Genomic DNA, 21,468 nt, shown 5'->3' with positions numbered 1-21,468 from the left:
AATGCAATTTTATTTACATTAAATAAATAAAAATTACACAGGGTCTCATAGAAAAAAAGGTTCAGTATTTAAAAATATATTTGTTGCAAATTTTACATGTCTTGGATAAAGTATAACGCATACTTTATTAATGCTATTTATTTTCTTTAGCTCAGTTTTCTATCAAACAAGATTACTAATTATTTTACACAAAATGCAGGATAGCATTTTTTTCTGGTAGAAAGGACTTTGAGGTATTTTTAAAAGATAAAATGCAATTTGAACAATAATATGCACTTTTTTTTAGTCTACAAGCTTAAAACTTGCAAAACAAGCAGTTTCACGCAGTTGTATGACACTTCAAAGTAAAATTTTGATTTCAACATTAGAATTTATATAAAAATTATATATAAACGTCTTAAAACTATACTTACCCCATCCCATATTATCACATACTATGCTACAATTCCTTGGGATCATATACTCAAATTTTAATGTATCCCAACAGCCCTCACTCCCAATCAGCTGTCTTTCTATCTGAGAACTAATAGGCACATCAGTGTGGTAAACTGCCACAAATAGTAAAGGTACAAAGAAAACATTACCTACCAATAGAATTCATAAGGGAATCATTTTATATTTTCATAAAAAAAGGACAAATGTAAAAATGGTTACAAAAGTTTTGGATAAATATTCAAGAGCCTAAAAAAACTTGCTTCATAGGTTCACACTAGTTAAGCTTCTGCATTAACAGAAAACAAGTTAACTTATTAGTCAGGAAGTAATCTTAGACCTAACTTTTTAAAATTAAAATAAATTATAAAATTATTAACATGCAACATAAAGAGTGTAATAATACAGAAAATGAATCATTGGTCTTTAAAATTGTACTTTATAAAGCCATCAGTCACAAAATACTGTAATCCCACTATATCAAGTCAAACTTCATTTTGAAGGACATATACATTATTACAAATACAGTATACTAATTAATTACCTGAGGTCTATGACAGCAGCAGAAACAAGCTCAACCCATAGTTATAATCTTATAACAGTTCGGTCATGTAGTACAATTATAATAGAAAACACATAACTATATTACTTAATTAAAATTATAATACTTACATGATGTTTATTAAAAGTAATCGCACCGGTGCACCCATACTTCTTAAGTATCAGTTTCTGTGGTATAAGTGAACGCTCTCTATCAATATCAGATGTTAAAGGATGGTTTAAATTAGATGCTTTGTCAACTAATTGCTTTACAGTACTGCTCCATGGTATAGCAGCCTTTCTGATTACACATAATACTCCTTGTATAAACTCCTGTAAGTATGATCACAAAAATGCAGTTAATTAATAATAAATAAGTTTACAGAAATAAACAAGCTTGAAAAGTAAAAGTTCTGTTTGATACACAATAATATTCATTTAAAATCTAGTTGAAAAGTAAACAAGTGATAGAATTAAAAATTTTAACCTGCTTCAGAACCTGCTCTGAAGTGACATCTATGCTAAGTAATGCGAAAAACTACATCAAAATCGACCCAGCCGGGAAACACATCTATTGCAGCGCCTCCTGGTGGCCAATAACCGTAAAACATGTATAAGAACCTGATCTGAAGTGATACATACATATGTAATGCAAAAAACCGAATTGAAATCGGTCCAGTAGTTTTTGAGGAAAATGGTAACATACATACACACAACCTCTTACCAGAAATGTATATCTGCCTCCGTTCCGTCGTGGGTAAAAATAATGCCTGTAACCAAGCCAGCAAAAACCACATTCCTTGTAAAATATATCCAATATACCTCTCTTTATTTTCTTAAATACATTTGAAAATGTAATGTAGGCACAGAGAGACTAAAATTTAACAGCTTTTTATCCTACTAAAGAGGACGACTTTCATAACAAATAATCTGGTACATTAAAGTCTTCTGAGCACAATTGTAATCATTAAGTCCTAGTTATCACTTAAGACGTCCTTTCAGTAAAAAATTCTAAAAACTACACAGAAAAAGGAAATCTTCTATATTCTCAAAGAAGATTTAAAAAAAAATTGGTATACCTCAAATATAGTTTCTAAAAAATATATAAAAGATACACCTTAACTATAAACATCAGATAGTCGATCTGATTTCAATTTGTGAATGTTTATGTCATATATATGTGGACTACCAAACAACTGTCACAATCAATATAAATCGTTAAATCAAACTCTATTTTCTGAGAACATACATGATATCTTCTGCTGTTGGTAATAATGAAGGAAAATCCATTTGAATATAGAAATCTGAGATTTTAAACAAGGTATCCTGATGATGAAATCATGGCTGGAATTTAGACCAAAGCCCTTAAAAAATGATCAGTCTCTCGGTTTGATAAATACACTATGTACTGCTCAGTAAAACCACAAATGTTCTGAAACATGTCCCACAATAAAAATGATTACTGTTCTACACATATAAAGCATTAGCTGCAGGCAACAGGGCAAGTCCCCATGTTTCAGATAAAGGACCATTAGTATTGTGACAAGCTTTAAGTACGAAGAAGTCCATTTAAGAAATCACAGGAAAACAAAAACAATCAAAAGTGTGGTGTGGTACTTCTCAGATGGCGGGAAAGTATATCTAAAAATAAAAAAAGAAGATTTTTGCCAAAGACAAGTATCAGCTGTCTGTAAATAAATCAAAATACATCTTGTGCAGAAGCTTGCTTACCTTTAAGAAGTAGATAGCTGTACTATAACTGATAGGTATCTAATGGAAAACCCAAACAAAAAGTAATCCTAAAAGGGGGTGGCACCCCTTTTAGAAGTTGTTAAACCCACCGACTAACTGATAGTTGATATGCCCTGAACAACAAAGTTGGAGCCTGCAAATTTTAAGCTTTGAGTACTCCAAGCTGAAATTAATGGAAAAAGCTGTTATTTTCAAAGGAAATAATTCTCATCATTCATTCTCGGTTTATTAAATCAATATGTCTTTCTGCTGGGTAAAATAGTCCCCACTCCAGTTTAGATCTCTAAGCAGGGAATAACCAAATGAGATCATCAAAATAAACATAAACGTGGAGAGTTAGAAGTTTAAAATTAAGTACAGTAGAAACCGGCCTCCGTGGCATGAGTGGTAGAATCTTGATCTTTCATACAGAGATCCCAGGTTCAAATCCCGGTTAGGCATGGCATTTTCACACACTCTGAAGCATGCCTAACAGTGGACGTGCAGGTTTAAAAAAAAAGTACAGTAGAAGGCTAGGGTTTGAAACAAGAAATGGAACAAATGAATGAATATAGGGCAAAGAGCTTATTAAAGGTAATCTAATCAGATATCTTAAAAGGACATGGTAATTTTCTAATATGGGGGAATGAAATGTGATAGTAATAGGACAATAAAGGAAAGTAGAAGGTAATTTGCTAATATGGGAGAATGAAATGTGACAGTAGTAGGACAATAAAGGAAAGTAGAGAGAATAAACTAAGTAAAAAAAAAAAGAAAAGAGGAACTATAGACGTTTTAAATTTTGCGAAGTATAAACAAGCTCGAATTGACAGCTTTCTTAAAAATCATAAAAGATCCTCGGTTGGAACGGGAAATATCAGATATTGGTTAGGCATTGGTTAGGCTAGGGTTTGAAACAAGAAATGGAACAAATGAATGAATATAGGGCAAAGAGCTTATTAAAGGTAATCTAATCAGATATCTTAAAAGGACATGGTAATTTTCTAATATGGGGGAATGAAATGTGATAGTAATAGGACAATAAAGGAAAGTAGAAGGTAATTTGCTAATATGGGAGAATGAAATGTGACAGTAGTAGGACAATAAAGGAAAGTAGAGAGAATAAACTAAGTAAAAAAAAAAAGAAAAGAGGAACTATAGACGTTTTAAATTTTGCGAAGTATAAACAAGCTCGAATTGACAGCTTTCTTAAAAATCATAAAAGATCCTCGGTTGGAACGGGAAATATCAGATATTGGTTAGGCAGGTTTTAAAATCAAATTATTAACTGCAAAACATATCCAGGAGCAGACATTTATTTTATAATGATGAAGTGTAGATTGAAAGTTATAAAAAAATTAAAGAAAAAAATAAAATAGGAGCCAGGAAACAGGGTAGTCAAAAAGGTCTGACGTAAAGTTAAAATCTGAACAAATAATAGGCGCACGCCTAGAAGTTATTATAAAAAAGATCAGGAAAACAAAGGGGTGTATTCAACAGAAAAATTATCTGACAGCCAATGGAGAAAAATTAAACTGATAAAGATTTCAAAGGATAAGAGGATACTATACTAGAGTATGATCTGAATTTAATAGTTTAAAAGAGTTAAACAAGATACACATACCACATTTGATTTACTATACTGACCAAGAGTAGGATTGAATAAGCTTTATATTTTAGTATGCAGAATATTTGACTTGCAAAATTCCCTCTGCTATTTAATAAAATATAATTATTATCATACCAAAGGAGGAGCAGACAAATGTGAGAATTATTGTACTATTATTCTAGAATTACATGCACTGAAAATACTCATGAGGATAGTTTGCAGATTAATAAAATGTAGAGAGGAAGGTATTTAGACAAGGACCAACTCTCAGTTTCAGAAAACGAATGGATCAATGGAAGCCATTTGTAGAACTGGAGGAAACATTTGATAATTTAAAATGAAATGAAATGCATCAAATTTTAAGGAAAATTAGACTTCATAAGGAAAGAAGTTACTTACAAACTACACAAGAATCTGATGGGAATTATAAGCACAAGATGAAGAGGAGCTTCAAATGAGAAAGGAGTGAGTTAAGGCTGCAGTCTATCCTCGTTGCTTTTCAAATTATACATAGAAGAAACATAACAAGAACTGAAGAAAAAATTTAATAACAAATTAACTATCCGAAGAGAAAAAATAAAAATTTTGAGATTCACTGATGACATGATTGTTTTCCCAAAAGTCAAATAAAAGTTTGATGAAGTACAGTATGGCATGGATTTATTGTAAGGAAAGATTCAGATTGAAAATAAGTAGGGGTAAAACAAAGGTAATGAAATTTGACAGAGAGGAGCAAAATGAAGAATTAAATATTAAGATAGAACACTAACTTAACTTATCCTTTTCTTAATTATCTTTTACTTTTATTATATTTATGAACAATTACAAAATTTTATGTAGGTAATAAAACTGCAAACGTGAATGATGTAAGGTAGATATCAAAAGCAGCCTGGGATCAGCGGAAGAGCTTTCATGAAAAAAAGAATTCTGCTACAGAGTGATTTTTTAGTCCTGTTACCCAACTGTTAATGTCTGGTAATTTTTTTCTAAGAAAGGGAAATTTTGTTTTGTGACACGAAATTGGTAGCGCTACTCAACCGGTATAGATACGGCAGTGTGAGTTAATTTTCCGTGAGCTGTGTAAACTTTTGTGCCGTTTCCAGTCGTGTTACGAACAGAATGTCTTTTACCATAGAACGAGTTTTCATTCTTGAACAATATTTTGCTACGAAAACGTACGCGAATGTAAAAGAATCATCACCTCGGACTTAATATAACCCCCAAAAAGCAGTCAGGAGATGTGAAGTCTGGGGACCTTGGAGGCCATAAGCCCTTGCTTATTATTCGATCATCAAAGAACTCTTGCAGAAAATCCATGGTTTCTCAAGACGTGTGGCATGTAGCGCCATCTTGCTGAAACCAGCAATACCGTTCTTGAGGTTCCAGGAGGGACACAAATTGGCACACAATATTCCTGTATACTTCACCATTTACTGTGTTTGAAGAATATGGGTCCGACTATACGAAGACGTGATATCGCACACCACACACCAATTTTTTCAGGATGCTAAGATTTGTCTTGTAAAGCGTTAGGATTTTCAACAGCCCAAATTCGACAGTTTTGATTGTTCACATAACCATCGAGATGGATCCAAGCTTCATCACTAAAGAAAAGTGTTTAAAAATTCAATTCCGTTATCATTTACGAGAGACCTAAACCAACGGCAATATTGCAATTGCTTGTTTAAATCTGGAGGCTGAAGCTCTTGGACTAATTGTACGTGATACGGATACAATTTCAATTTTTTAGCAGCTTTCTAAACACTCGAATATGACAAACTGACTTGCGTGGAAAGTTTTTGTAAACTTTTCCGTGGAGAATTGAGCAATATTGTTTTCACATTCTCTGAAACGTCAACCGTCAAGTGAGTTGGTTGACCACTACGTTTTCTGTCGCAAACACTACCTGTCTCTTAAAATCGGTTTGCTAGCCTAGAAATTGACATTTTTTTGGTGGAAGAACACCAACAAATTTAATTTGAAATGATTCTTTTACACTCGCGTACGATTTAGTAGCAAAATATTCTTCATGAATGAAAACTCGTTCTATGGTAAAAGACATTCTGTTCGTAACAAGACCGGAAACGGCACAAAAGTTTTACACAGCTCAAGGAGAATCAACTCACACTGTCGTATCTATACCGGTTGAGTAGCACTACCAACTTCATGTCACAAAACAAAATTTCCCTTTCTTAGAAAAAAATTACCAGACATTAACAATTGGGTAACAGGACTAAAAGATCACCCTGTAGAATCAAATATATATCTAAGAATTAGAATGGAACTCTTGAAGAATTCTTGAGTATATTTGGTAATGAAACATGCATATTAGAAAAGAATAGAAAGGAAGCATTTTAAATTAAGAGATAAATATAAGAGGAAAAGATTTGTGACAGAATCTTTTAAAAAGATAAACTAGGATGATGGGCCATATATCTTGATGACACCAAAATTTAACTGATTTAGTAATATTGGGTAAAAGGTGTAGAGGAGGCAAAGGTAACAAATAGATGAAGATGTAAAATGTAGGAAGAAAAGATTAGCACAGAACAGAAAAGAATAGATAAACCCAGTCAAATGAGTGATAAAAATACTGTTCCGATGTAATAAAAAATGATGAATAACTTTTATGAGATTCTTCAGAAAATCGTACTACATTTCTCCCCAACAATGTCCTTAAAATTAATGAAATCACAAATAAATTAATATTTTTCTAATATGTAGCTTACACTGTGTTTAGGAGACATGATACACAAGTTTTCTTATAGAGAAAATTCAGATCCTGTCCAAAGAACTGAAATTGAGAACATCTGAGCTTGAAGTTTCAATAAAAAATAATAATAATAATAATGAAAAATTACCTCAGTATTCTGGATACAGTTCAGAACTGCTGAAACACGAATTTCCCATGGAGCTTCTTGTACTAAACACCATGCTGGTAATGATTTAATTAATTTCTGTAAAAGTAAATAAATAAATATTAAAAAGAAAAGACAAAAAAATTAAATCAAATTCTAAGCAATTTGTTCTGTAACTAATTATTTTTTCCTTATTTTTCTGCAGGCACATAAGTGTAGGTGGGATGGCCATAAACTAGCAGTCACTTTTTACAATACAACATTCATTACCAATATCACTGATATTTACAACTAGCATCATTTTTAATTGGTGCTTGTTAAACATGTCACATGATTTTTTTGGTAAGCAATCATAAAGGATAGATTCTACATCATATTTTGTTTATTTTTATGGATATTGGCTACTAAAACAGTATTGAGGCTTCAAAATACTTTTAAAGAGGAAGTTTTACATAAAATACAGCTTTACAAGTGGTTTCCATGTTTCAGAAACGGGGATATGTCATCTAAGACCAAGATCTGACCTTCCACAATTAAGAATGACAAAAATCTTGACATTTTTTTGATGCAATTTAAGATCATTGTCAAACATCTAAAGAGATTTCTGAATAACTTGTAAGTCTTAAACGTCTTGCCAACAAATTTTAACCGATGATTTAAACATGAAACATGTTTCTGTAAACTTTATGCCTGTTATTCACAAATCAGGAAACCAGTAATGTTAGTGTTTGCTGTGATCTGAAGGACCTACTTTGATATGATCTACATTTTCTTTAAGTTGTGATAGATGATGGTGCTTTAGTTATGACCCAGAAATGAAATTTAATCAATGTGGAAATCATTGAGTTTGCCAAGATAAAAAAACACTATTTGTTTAATCAAATGTAAATACAATGTTGATTTGGTTTTTTAATGTGAATATTATTGCTCACAGAGAATTTGTTCCACCTGGAGCCGATGGTGAATCAACATTTCTACCTGGATGTGTTAAGAAGATTGAGTAAGAGTATGACAAAAATGCCTGGTGACATGGGAGAATGGTGATTGCTTTCTTCACCAAGACTAAACCCTTGCCCTCAGTATCTAACAGTTTTTGTCAAAAAAAAAACATGATAGTGTCCTTCACCCGCCCTAATCACTTGATTTCATGCAACTTTTTCTTGATCCCAAAAAAAAAAAACTTAAATGTTTTTACGACCATAGAAAAAGACAAATACAAATCACTGCAGACCTTGGCTAACGTTCCACTTCAAAAATGTTTCGCATTGGGAGAAGTTGGAGTAAGTGAATGCACTCAAACGAAGAGTACTTTGAAGAAGATTAAAGTTTCAGTAAGTAAAAAAAATTAAAACAATTTTTTTTTAAAGAATTCCACTTATTTTTGGGTACCCCCTTCATATCTGTTTTTTCAAACGCAAATGTAAATTTTCCAACAATTTCTACTTGAGATCATATAATCAAGCTGTAAAATGAAAACTCTGTAAATAATACAAGACAAATAGTCTCTTTTAATAATTAAAGAGACAAATGATAGTAGAAAAATAATATTTGTACAATGACATTAAAACTAATGCTACTTTTCATCATAACCCCTGGCTAGATTTAGACACTTGTTCCATCTTTCTGTGAGCTTTCTAATTTCAGTAACAAGGAATACTAGACCTTGATGTCTCAGCTATTTTTATACTGCATTCTTGACCTACTCATTGTTGTCAAACTTAGTGCCATGCAAAAACTCTTTGAGAAGCCTAAAAAAAAATTCTGATGGCGCAAGATCAGGACTGTAAAGTGAATGTGGCAAAATGATTATTGAATGATTTCCTGTTAATTTTGAGCAGTATGGGAGCGGGTTTATCATGCTGAAGAATTACACATTAACTTGTAAGTCTTAAACATACAGGTTTATGATTTGTAAGTTTAAGAACGTTTCATCCTTATTGCAGGTTTCACTTTATTTTCTAGCACGTCACAATAGTACAAACTGTACATTGTTCTAAATAATCATAACAGATTGGGCCTTTGTACTTGTAGTCTCAAAATATTGTTAGCGCCACTTCACCAACTGACGCATAAGTTTGATTTTTTCCTGCTAAGCAAACTTAGATGTTTCTATTCCATACACGTTTTAATTTCAGATCAAAATAATGAATCCAAGTTTCACCAAGTAATTATACAATCTAAAAAAGCATTACCTTGTGCTAGAAACCATTATTTAAGTTCCATACAAATGTGAATTCAGGACTACTTCTAATTTTGAGTTGATTTTTTTTTTTTTTTTTGGGCGAAAAACGAATGATCGTTATCATCGCCCGGAGAATCGATAAATAAATAAAATTAATTAAAACTTAAAACTACTATCACAGGAAATCAAATCCGGAATGGGTGTAAAAGGCCAATTCTCGGATAACAAAAATACTAACATGTAACTTAAAACTAACTACTATGTTAAAAACTAAATAAAACTTAAAATTAAAAAAGGAGATAAAACTTACAACTAATATCACACAAATCTTACAACTAATATCACAGTCAGTCTTTAAAATATTAAAAAATAACTTATAAAATTTAACAAATTCCGATAAGGAGTGTAAAAGGCTCCTAATCGGATAAAAATATCAAACATTCAGAGAAAAAAAAAAATATATATATAATAAAAAAAAATAAACTTATTAAAAAACTAAAAGTATTAAAAAATATAAGAAACAGTATTAAATTTTTTGTGTTAACCCTATACTACGTAAAAACATAAACATCCGGTTTAAAACCTCCTTATCATCACGCAAGATACCACGGATGTTACTAGGTAATTTAAATTTACGACGCAATGCCGCATAACATATGCAGTCCACGAGTATGTGGCGCACAGTCACGCGGCAGTTGCATCTTGCGCATAGAGGTGGTTGTCCTCTTGTAAACAGGTACTCGTGTGTGACTCTCGTGTGTCCTATCCACAATCGACAGAGAACTACTTCCTCACGCCGGGGTTTTCTGTATGAGGAGTTCCATGGTAACACAGAATCTTTAATCTGACGGAGTTTATTATCAACGGTAGCTGTCCAATCACCTTGCCACCTTGTTTTTAAAAATTGTTTTACATAGTTAATGAAATCAGCAGTAGCAACTCGGGTGGTGAAAGGAGGCTGGTTACATGCTTCTTTGGCAGCAGAATCCGCATGTTCATTACCTGGAATCCCTACGTGGCTAGGGACCCAGCAAAAACTTAATTCTGTGTTGCGATTATTCAACTCAGAATTTTGAGTTGATGTCTCAGAACCTACCTTGAGCATGTTTGGCAGTAATTCAGCTTATCATGGACAACAGAATGGAATGCAAATACTCACACTACAAATTTCAGCAATTTACTACATTTTTATGAGTCTGCACTTGTAAATAAGATCATTAATGTGATTTTGCAAAGCTTCAGCTGAAACTTGCTATGGTCAGACTTGCTATGAAGTCAGTTGACACTGACTTCTGCTATGATGAAAATCTGTGATATTTGTTCTGTCCAATTTTAACTGTTCAGGTTAGTGCACTTTTTACCGTAGTGTTTTAACACTCACAGGTGAATTTCAGCAAGTTTTACACTTTCAGAATATAAAAATCTTACCCCAGCATGCTATTCTTCCACGATACATATTTTAAGCAGAACCAACATTTTTAAAAAAAAAAACAAGGTTATAATAATGGAAATTTTTCAAACAGCTGATATTTTCTATGTCAGGGGTGCCAGCTTGAATATCAGACAGTTTCAGTTTATTCTATTAAATAGTTTTCTGCTATTGCCTTATTGTTGTATTTCTGTATTGTTCTTAATTATTATTGAATGCCCTTCGTAATAATTCTAAAATATATCTTGTATAGAATGAGTGCCAAAAAAAAAACACGCACTCTATTGCTGATGCTCAGATAATAAATATCCTACCTTTAAGGGTGGGTTACTAATAGATGTTTAAAGAGATGTTTTTTTTATTGCTATTAGATAAAGATGTGGCACTCTATGTTTAGGTTAGGATAATGAAGACTCAGGAGAAGAATAATTTTTGAAACTGGAAAAATAAGTTAGAAATTCTATTGTGGCTACGTGCATTTTTTGGACAAATGGCTTTATATATTAAACAGTAGAACAAAAATTAATAATTGAAATAAGACTACACTAGCAGTAGAAGAAATGTAAAACCAAACATTCATTTTTTTTTAAGCCAACATAACTGAGAAAGCACGTTTGTTCTCTTACTTTTTTTAAAAAATATATCAGAACATAACTTTCTGATAAGCAATGTAACAGCAAAAGAAATCAAGACTGAAAAAGTGATTCAAAACATTAAATTATTCAGTTGAAAACTGAATAATCACCACCAATTTCACTACATCAGTTAATTGCTCAAAAAACTTTATGAAGAGCTAACCTAATTTACATTGTAATGAATAACAATAAACATGTCACAGATATGTAAATTCACAGCACCAAGTAGTGCTATCCTTAAACATATGTATGGTTTACTAGAGTAAATTTAAGAAAATGTTTTAAAACCATAAACCAGTTTTTCATGTATTCACAAAACAAATAGCAAAACTGTAATTATAAAAAACTCCCACAAATACATACTATTTAATTTCAAAAATATTTCTAACCTGAACATAAAAAAAGAGAATTCCATCAGAATTAAGTTTCAACTCCTTTGCCTTAGAGATCAAGAACCCTTTCACAAGATCAACAACACGATCCACAGAAACTCTGTCAAGTAAATTCATTGCAACCATTTGAAAATCCTAAAATAAAAACAGTAACATATAAACAAATTAATTCATTTTGTTGTGAAATTATCATAATAATCAGATATTTTTTTAATGGGTAACAGTTATGTGTTAACTTGATTTTTAAATCTACATAAGTTAAGATCACCTTTTTGTTTTCTAGCTTAAGCAATTACTAAATCACTGATTATAATTACACAAATGAGGCCAAAATATGACATTTTAACTTTGTAGAATTGGCCATCTTTGGTCTTAATTAAAACTTCATATCTGAATCATCACATTAAAAACAAATATTCTAATAAAGAATATTATAAAATAAATGTATATAACATGTATATGTATACATGAATTATGAGCCAGTATAGTACAATTTAAAACAAATAAAACAATTGATATTGCTGCCAAGTTGTGAAATTTTGGAAAAGATGGTTTTCTGGACTTTTAACCTTTTCAGATCATGTAGCCTTGGAACTGGTTATGTACAGCGTCAATTTTAAAACGCTGTTACAAAATCATTTTATATGGCATCTAAGTCAGTTATATTGTTTTATATTCACAAAGGAATCAGTTTTATTACACAATTTGAATGACGTTTATACGATGTAAAATGTTTCATTTAAACTAGAAAAAATATGACCATTTTTTCTCAGAGACATGCTTGTGTGTGTGTGTGTGTGTGTGTGTGTGTGACTTTTGTATTATAATTGCTATGAGGATTACGGATTTATTTATTATTTACAAAAATAGCTTATCTTACCAGGAACATATCTATGTATTGAAACACATAATAAATTATGATATACGGCACATAAAAAAAAAAAAAGAAGGAATTTGTGGTCGTAAATACGTCACTTTTACTTGAGGTCTATAAATATCTTTTCTGACAAATGATATCGGTAAACATGTAACACACATCAATTCGTAATGAATAACAGTATACAGTAAAAATGGTTTCTTGTCAATCTGAATAGCCTTTTGTGTGGTGGGAATTTTTATAAAACGTAGTTTTCTGAATCTACTTTCACTTATACTAACATATGTTACTAATCTGTGATTTATGACACAGGTTTTTCACCATATTTTGCCCAATTTTCAACCGATTTGCTTGAAAGTATTATTTTTAAAATCAGCAAACCATGTTTCATAAACACAAAGCAAAAAAAAAAATTTGCTAATAAAAAACACAGTAGAAATCCACAAAAAATTCTGCAATTAAATTATCATAATTTTTATACTGTTTCAATTTTTTTGTTTGTTACAGGCACAAAAAATATCCAATCATAACGGTTTTTTTGCCAGAATCTGTTAAATCTCTTTAATATACTGTAATTTTTTGACATTTTTTCACAAGAGGGTAGCATAGACTATGAAGGGAGGCAATCAGATACCAACATATTTTCGCGGAGCGCCAATCAACCGCGGATCATTGTGATGGGAAAAGGTTAAGAAGATACCAGTTAAAATAAATAAAGGCTGGTAATTGTGATGAATTAAAAGAACGTTTTGTGAAAGTAGAACATATAATAAAGCGCATTATGTTTTTAATAGCGATGCTTTTTCCAGTTTGTTCTGGGATACACATACAGTTGTATTTATATCTTTTGTAGATGGGAAAATTACAGTATAGATAGAATGTAAAGCAAGTGGCATGAAAATTGAACGGTTTAATACCTAATACTTTATATAACAATGTTCAGAGATCATCATCCATGTATAGAAATATAGATGGATTTTTAAATAAATTAGATTCTGTTAGGAAATTACAACCAGCATCTATAATAATAGATTATAACTTAAAAACAATAACTAACATGTTAAGATTTGGTGATCTATTCAGTAGTTACGATTTTTTCACAGCATATGAACTTAGCTTAAAGAATCATGAATAGTCTTCAGATCCTATTTATAATCTATTGTGTAGCTATTACAAAAATTATGTAGCTATTGCTTTTTTTTAAATTAAGGTCTTCAAAAATATTTTTCATAACAGAGTAGAATGATTTTGAACAAAGGTTATGTTTTTAATCAAAAATTATTTGGCTTTAGGAAATGTGAATCACCATTAGAAGCTGCTCATTTTGAAATTTCTGCTGTCAGCCCTTGATAAAGTGGAAAGAACTACTAGTGTATATTTTGATTTGTCAAAAATGTTTACGAGAATAAGAATAGATATATTTAGAAAATAGTCAGGGAGTTGTGAACTAAAAGACTATTCCTACACGCTAGCTAAAATAATGAGGAAGACTTATACCCAACTCAAATGACAGTCAGTATCAACAAATATGCCTCTGCTGACAATGTACACTATTTTCACATATGTATCAAACCAAAGAAAAAATATGACTGGCTTTACACCAAATTACTACTTTTTAAAACTATGGAGGATTATAAAAACTGATAGTTCAATTAAGTTAATTAAATTTTTCTAAAAAGATTTTTCTGCAGTCAAATGTGGAACAGATGCTAAGGGGTTAAATTTACAACCACTCTTCAAAACCATAAGATTGTCAGACCAATGTTTACTGTATAAAAATAATATGTTCTTAAGTTCTGGTCAAATAACTCAACCGATCACTCAATTTTTTTACACATCATTATTAGATCATTATACAGATGCTATAACCTTTTAAATATTTGATAATAAATTTTGACAAGAAATGAGTTTTGTCATGATAGTGATATTAGGTCAGACATGTGACCGACTGTAAATAAGTTTTTAATTTCAAATTATCTAAGTAGTATTCATCGTAAGAATTTGTTTCAAAATTACACGACTATACTGCTGAAATCTTTTCTTCGTACTGCTATAAAAGATTTTAAAATAGTTTTCTGAAAAAATACAAATTATAAGTAGCATGAGAAGTACACAATTTTTGATAAAATTCACTTTAAAATATTGTTAGAAGATTTATTTCAAGCAATAAAGACAATCTCAATTGTTCACTTTAATCTGTTGAATAACTTTATCAGGCAAGCATAAATTGTAATTTTTTATGTATAACTACAGGAAAGGCATATTAAGGTCAAAGTTTTACTGACCATTTAAATAATCTAAATTTATTGATGATTTACTTCTGAGAAATCTGCTAAATATAGAATGACAATTTTTTTTCAACCGGTTGTCACAAAAGTGTTAGATAAAAAACAAAACTAACTCACCTTATTAACAAATTCATTACAAGATAAATGTATTCCATGAACATGTTTAAGATGACTGAGAGAATTTAAAACACTTATAAACTTATTGAGATCACCAATAGGACTCCCTGATGGACAAGATATACTCATTACACCAAACATGCACTTCTTATATGAGCTTTCAGTAATATGAATTACATCTCTACAAACACGTATAGCATCATCCGGCCAAGTTTTTCTATCTAGAACTTCCATATTCCTACAAAAAAAAAACTTTTTTTTTATTTTAACAAGTGAGCAAGGTACAGCACTGACTTTCTAATCTAATATTGGTATTGGTGGTTGAACCTCCAGCTTAGTATGGTTAAAATTTCAATAAACAACATGTAAAAAGTTTTTACTAACTGCTTAACCTATAAGCAATAACCTTGTGTTACTTTAGAATGCAATTTTATAGGGCTTTCCATTATTAATGAAAATAAGGATTAAGAAATAAAATATAACTTGCTGATTAAAGAGCTCTTTAGGATCTTACATCATCATTAGTCTTGATTTTTTTTTTATTAGAATTTAATTACTTTTAAACGATTAAATGAAAATAAAAAAATGATATAGCAAATAAATTAAAAGGATTTGAAAAATTAACACTTTTGTAAAACCCTTATAGAGCTCCCTCTTAGAAAAAAGACAAAGTTATTTTATTTTTCAAATTCATTTGGTTCAAGGAAAATGTATATGAAAAACTCAAACTTTCAGTGATCTCGTGAAATGCCCTTTTAAATGTGTTGGACATTCAAACTGAAAATTTTCATATATTTTTACTACATTATTTAACTATTTTTCATCACAATATATTTTTAACTTAAACATTTTTTTCAGTGAAATATTTTGATAAAATCTGGATAAATATAATACTTGCAGAAATAATTTATAGTGGTAAAAATAACAAATTATTAAATGAATACTGAAGAAAAAATAATGCTGTAAACGAGTAACAATGGTTAGGTAGCTGAGAAAAATAATTTATCCTTTATATCAGGTATTAAATGCTCTGTAAGGCCAGAGAAATAAAATTAAACAGTAAACTTAAATATGATCTAAATAAATAATTTATCTTACAAGAAAAAACTACTACAGTAAAGATGTTTTTCTCTTGTTCACGGCTGTTACAAAGTAGTCACTTTCTGGTAGACCTTAACTAATCATACATTTTAACTCTCTAATAGCTAAAAAAAACTCATGTTTAATAATAATACATAGCAAAGAGTTATACTTTCCTAGAGCCAGAAACACTAACATCTAATTAATTACTTCAGTTCAAAATTACTTATTATAAACAGTAAATTAAAAATGAAAATCAACAAATCATTAACATAAATAATAATAAATCAAAATGAATCATGTATATTTTTTAAATACATACTTTATTTTTTCATAAATCCAGCTAACAAAGCGATATAATGCTTTTGGATGAATGGTGACAAATGATGGTAGGAATTCTTTGAGCCAAATTAATGAAACCGATGCGGATACCCAGTTTGGAATATCTTCAATCATTTTCATAGCTGTATCAATATTATTTAACAGATGATTTAACCAGTTTGAATGACGGCACCAAATTATTGCTGCTTCCTTCATTTCACCCTAAAATATATAATCTCGTTTATCTTAAAAATCAAAATTAAATATAAATGAAACAGTTATTTTAAAATAAATGAAAAGATACTTCCATATAATCCAAAGATTTTTAAAGAAAAACTGAAGATAAAATTTAATTCTCATCTAATTTCACAGTTAATTTTTAAAACATAAACTGCATGAATTAATTGATAAAATATTAATCTGTAAAGAACTTAATATGATTGTTTTGTTTGTGTAAGTGTACTGTGTGTGTAGTATGTATATATGTATATTAGTTTTTTTCAAGGGGCAGAATTAGTGATTTCTTATGATCTTTGACCTGAAAAATCAAATAAAATATATCCCAAAATCGTATCTGCAGTAGTTTTTGTGAAATCTAGGGTGAAAACCAACAAATGGGGGTAAAAAAAATCCTGTTTTTTATGTTTGACATACAACTTTGTTAAATGGGTAATAAACAGATAAAACTTTTAAACAAAACTTGTAGAGCATTTGATTTTGAACAAAATGGTGAAGGTAAGTTGAATAAAACAAAGAAAATTTATAAAAATTTGAATATTTAGAAACTGTATACTACTATATTTGGCAGAGAAGTACTTATTCAATGTAACATTAACGTAAAAATTAATTAATTTAAGTAGCTGAGAAAATTCATCCTTCATATCAGCTATTATATGCTCTGTAAGGCCAGAGTAATAAAATTATACAGTACACTTAAATATGATATAAATATAGAATTTATCTTACAAGAAAAAACTACTACAGTAAAGATGTTTTTCTCTTGTTCATGGCTGTTAACAAGAAATCACTTTCTGATAGACTTTAACTAATCATACCACATTTTAACTCTCTAATAGATATAATAATAAAAACATCATGCATAATAATAACACATAGCAAAGTTATACTTTCCTACAGCCAGAAACACAAACATCTAACTAATTACTTCAGTTCAAAATTATTTATTATAAACAGTAAATTAAAACTGAAAATCAACAAATCATTAATATAAAATGTAAAATTCTTTTCTGGTGATGTGAAAAATGTATAAAAACAAAATGTACTGTTAAAAAATTAAATTTTAATATTTATGACTACATATTTTTTTATGTTTATAATTTTAATGGTTTGAATTTAATGTGTGATTTTTTAAGAGAAAAAAGTTTAACTGGTGATGAGAGAAACCCTCAAAAGCGCTATTACAAAAAAACAATAAGCATAAGTAAGAAGCATTACTGAATTTTGTACTCTTGGTGGTAAACTGTTTTTATAATTTTGTTTTTGATATATATATATATATATATATATACACACACACACACATACACACACACACATGATTTCTTAGATGTTAAAACTACAAGTAGTCTAAGACAATTTTAAGAAAATAAAAAATTGACAAAAAAGTTTTCAAAAATAAATTAGAATAGTACTCTTTCTATTAAGACTGGAAATCAAGTCTCTCACTCAACCTTTTTATTTAATGAAAAATGTTACTACTTACTGCACTACCAAATAATTTTGATGTATAGTAAACAATAAAATTTTGACTGCGACTTAATAGTTGCTGCCAAAGAGATTTGTGTAAAACAAACAGCTTACAGTGAATTCTCTATTACAGTTGATGTTGGCCAAGTAACTATCCACAATCATCTTTGAGATCATCTGGTCCGGAGAAAAGTAATTCACTGATTCCATCACGCACGTAATCAATGCATCTTTATGAAAGACTGTATTTTAAAAACATATTTTTGCATATAAATTAATTTAAAATACAATATACATCTCTTCTCATAAAAGTTATGGACACACAATTATTGTAATATAAATTCCAGAACTTTTGAATTAAAGTATAATAAGTACTACTACAGGGATTCATATTACGTTTTAATCAAGTGGCAACATTGGGAACTACCCACTATTCAACATTTGACTTAGTCACTGAACAACATCTGTTACATGTCAACACTATTTAATATCAGGCAATTTTTATTAATTTAAAATGAGTCAAAGTATGCACTTACAATACACTCAGAAGTCCACAAACTCACATACTCCTTACCTTAGTTATGTGCAGGTGTGTTTGTTCAAACAGATCCACAGTAGAAAACTCCAGCCATTCATCAGTATTACATGAGGTTAATGATAGCTCATGTATTAAATGATACGTATCAAGTCTCATTACCATATCACCCAGCTCACTTTCAATTGTCAAAACATCTCTCTGAAAAATGTATTATTATAAGTTTTAAAATAATATGAGTATGTCTTAAAACTTGGTAGAGGATTAACATAAATTCCACCTAACCAATTTAACAACAAGAGAGTTTGTTCTTAATTGGATTTTTTTTTCTTTTATGAGGAATGCATTTTGGATTTTACTCCAAACCTTCATTGCCTCTTCATTTTTCAAAATATTAAAATTTATGTAAAATTACTCAAAACCTAAATCAGATATTTCAGGGCCAGTAAGTAGTATTAACTTCATTTATTATCATTTCCATCTTTACTGACATAGCTGATTGAATTATCTCTCTTCTGGTAATCTATACTTTATAATTTATCCCTTTCATCATCTATACGTGAAGTGATTATATTTTATTAATTTCTATGTAAAATATATTATTGTAAGTATAGATATATTCTCCTCCTCTATGAATCATGAGACCTTGCCGTTGGTGAGGGGGCTTGAGTGCTCAGGGATACAGAGTAGCTGGACCGAAGGTGCAACCATATCGGAGAGGTATCTGTTGAGAGCCAGACTAAAGAATGATTCCTGAAAGAGGGCAGCAGCTCTTTCAGTAGTTGTTAGGGGCGGGAGTCACAATGACTTAAACGGCCGTATCAACATCACTCAGTCCTCTGAGTACTGCGCAGCTGAAAGCAATGGAAAACTACAGCTGCTTTTTTTCCAAGAAAATGTGACTCTGCATTTTCACATAGCAATAATGGAGGCGCCTTCCTTGGTAAAATATTCCGGAGGTAAAATAGTCCCCCGTTCGGATCTCCGGGTGGGGACTACTAAGGAAGGGGTCACCAGAAAATTAAAAAATAACATTCTACGAGTCGGAGCGTGGAATGTTAGAAGCTTAAAAAAGGTTGGTAGGCTACAAAATTTAAAAAGGGAAATGGATAGGGTGAATGTGGATATAGTAGGAATTAGTGAGGTTTGGTGGGAAGAGGAAGGCGACTTTTGGTCAGGTGATTTTAGAGTAATTAACTCAGCGTCAAATAATGGGCAGGCAGGAGTAGGTTTTGTGATGAACAAGAAGATAGGGAGGAGAGTGGAGTATTTCAAAACGCATAGCGATAGAATCATTGTAATAAGGATAAAATCAAAACCTAAACCGACAACGATTGTTAACGTTTATATGCCTACAAGCGCCCATGATGATGATGAGGTAGAGTGTGTATACGAAGAGATTGATGAAGCAATTAAACACGTAAAAGGAGATGAAAATTTAATAATAGTTGGAGATTGGAATGCAAGCATTGGAAAAGGCAAGGAAGGAAATATAGTGGGTGAATACGGGCTGGGCAAAAGGAATGAAAGAGGGGACCGACTTATAGAGTTTTGCACGAAGTATAATTTAGTAATTGCCAACACCCAATTTAAAAATCATAATAGAAGAATATACACTTGGAAAAAGCCAGGCGATACTGCAAGGTATCAGATAGATTATATCATGGTTAAGCAAAGATTTAGAAATCAACTCGTTGACTGCAAAACTTACCCTGGAGCAGACATTGATAGCGACCATAATTTGGTGATAATGAAATGTAGATTGGGGTTTAAAATCCTGAAGAAAAGTTGTCAGATGAATCGGTGGAATTTAGAGAAGCTTGATGAAGAGAAGGTAAAGAAGATTTTCGAGGAGGACATCGCAAGAGGTCTGAGTAAAAAAGATAAGGCAGAAAATGTAGAAGAAGAATGGGAGAATGTTAAAAAGGAAATTCTTAAATCAGCAGAAGCAAACTTAGGCGGAATAAAGAGAACTGGTAGAAAACCTTGGGTTTCAGATGATATATTGCAGCTGATGGATGAACGTAGAAAATATAAGAATGCTAATGATGAAGAAAGTAAAAGGAACTATCGGCAATTAAGAAATGCTATAAATAGGAAGTGCAAACTGGCGAAAGAAGAGTGGATTAAAGAAAAGTGTTCAGAAGTGGAAAGAGAAATGAGCATTGGTAAAATAGACGGAGCATACAGGAAAGTTAAGGAAAATTTTGGGGTACATAAATTAAAATCTAATAATGTGTTAAACAAAGATGGTACACCAATATATAATACGAAAGGTAAAGTCGATAGATGGGTGTTATATATTGAAGAGTTATACGCAGGAAATGAATTAGAAAATGGTTTTATAGAGGAAGAAGAGGAAGTTGAGGAGGATGAAATGGGAGAAACAATACTGAGATCTGAATTTAAGAGAGCATTAAAAGATTTAAATGGCAGAAAGGCTCCTGGAATAAACGGAATACCTGTAGAATTACTGCGCAGTGCAGGTGAGGAAGCGATTGATAGATTATACAAACTGGTGTGTAATATTTATGAAAAAGGGGAATTTCCGTCAGACTTCAAAAAAAGTGTTATAGTTATGATACCAAAGAAAGCAGGGGCAGATAAATGTGAAGAATATAGAACAATTAGTTTAACTAGTCATGCATCAAAAATCTTAACTAGAATTTTATACAGAAGAATTGAGAGGAGAGTGGAAGAAGTGTTAGGAGAAGACCAATTTGGTTTCAGGAAAA

The 21,468-nt window shown here is 30.8% G+C and overlaps 1 protein-coding gene across 1 annotated transcript in view; it reads right to left on the bottom strand.

Annotated features, from left to right (window-relative positions):
• Positions 1 to 21,468, bottom strand: part of rod (kinetochore component rough deal) — a 134,828-nt gene that overhangs the window by 73,248 nt on the left and 40,112 nt on the right. Inside the window, exons 11-16 of the mRNA XM_075363717.1 lie at positions 18,773 to 18,934; positions 16,493 to 16,713; positions 15,091 to 15,328; positions 11,806 to 11,943; positions 7,174 to 7,269; positions 1,105 to 1,305 (exon numbers count right to left, since the gene is read on the bottom strand). Coding sequence (XP_075219832.1) covers positions 1,105 to 1,305; positions 7,174 to 7,269; positions 11,806 to 11,943; positions 15,091 to 15,328; positions 16,493 to 16,713; positions 18,773 to 18,934 — 1,056 coding nt within the window. The remainder of the gene's footprint in view (positions 1 to 1,104; positions 1,306 to 7,173; positions 7,270 to 11,805; positions 11,944 to 15,090; positions 15,329 to 16,492; positions 16,714 to 18,772; positions 18,935 to 21,468) is intronic.

The sequence above is a fragment of the Lycorma delicatula genome, chromosome 4, assembly GCF_047948215.1.
Source record: "Lycorma delicatula isolate Av1 chromosome 4, ASM4794821v1, whole genome shotgun sequence".
Taxonomy (NCBI): Eukaryota; Metazoa; Arthropoda; class Insecta; order Hemiptera; family Fulgoridae; genus Lycorma; species Lycorma delicatula.
The sequence above is the reverse complement of the archived record's forward strand: the minus strand, read 5'-3'. Positions and strand labels throughout refer to the sequence as shown.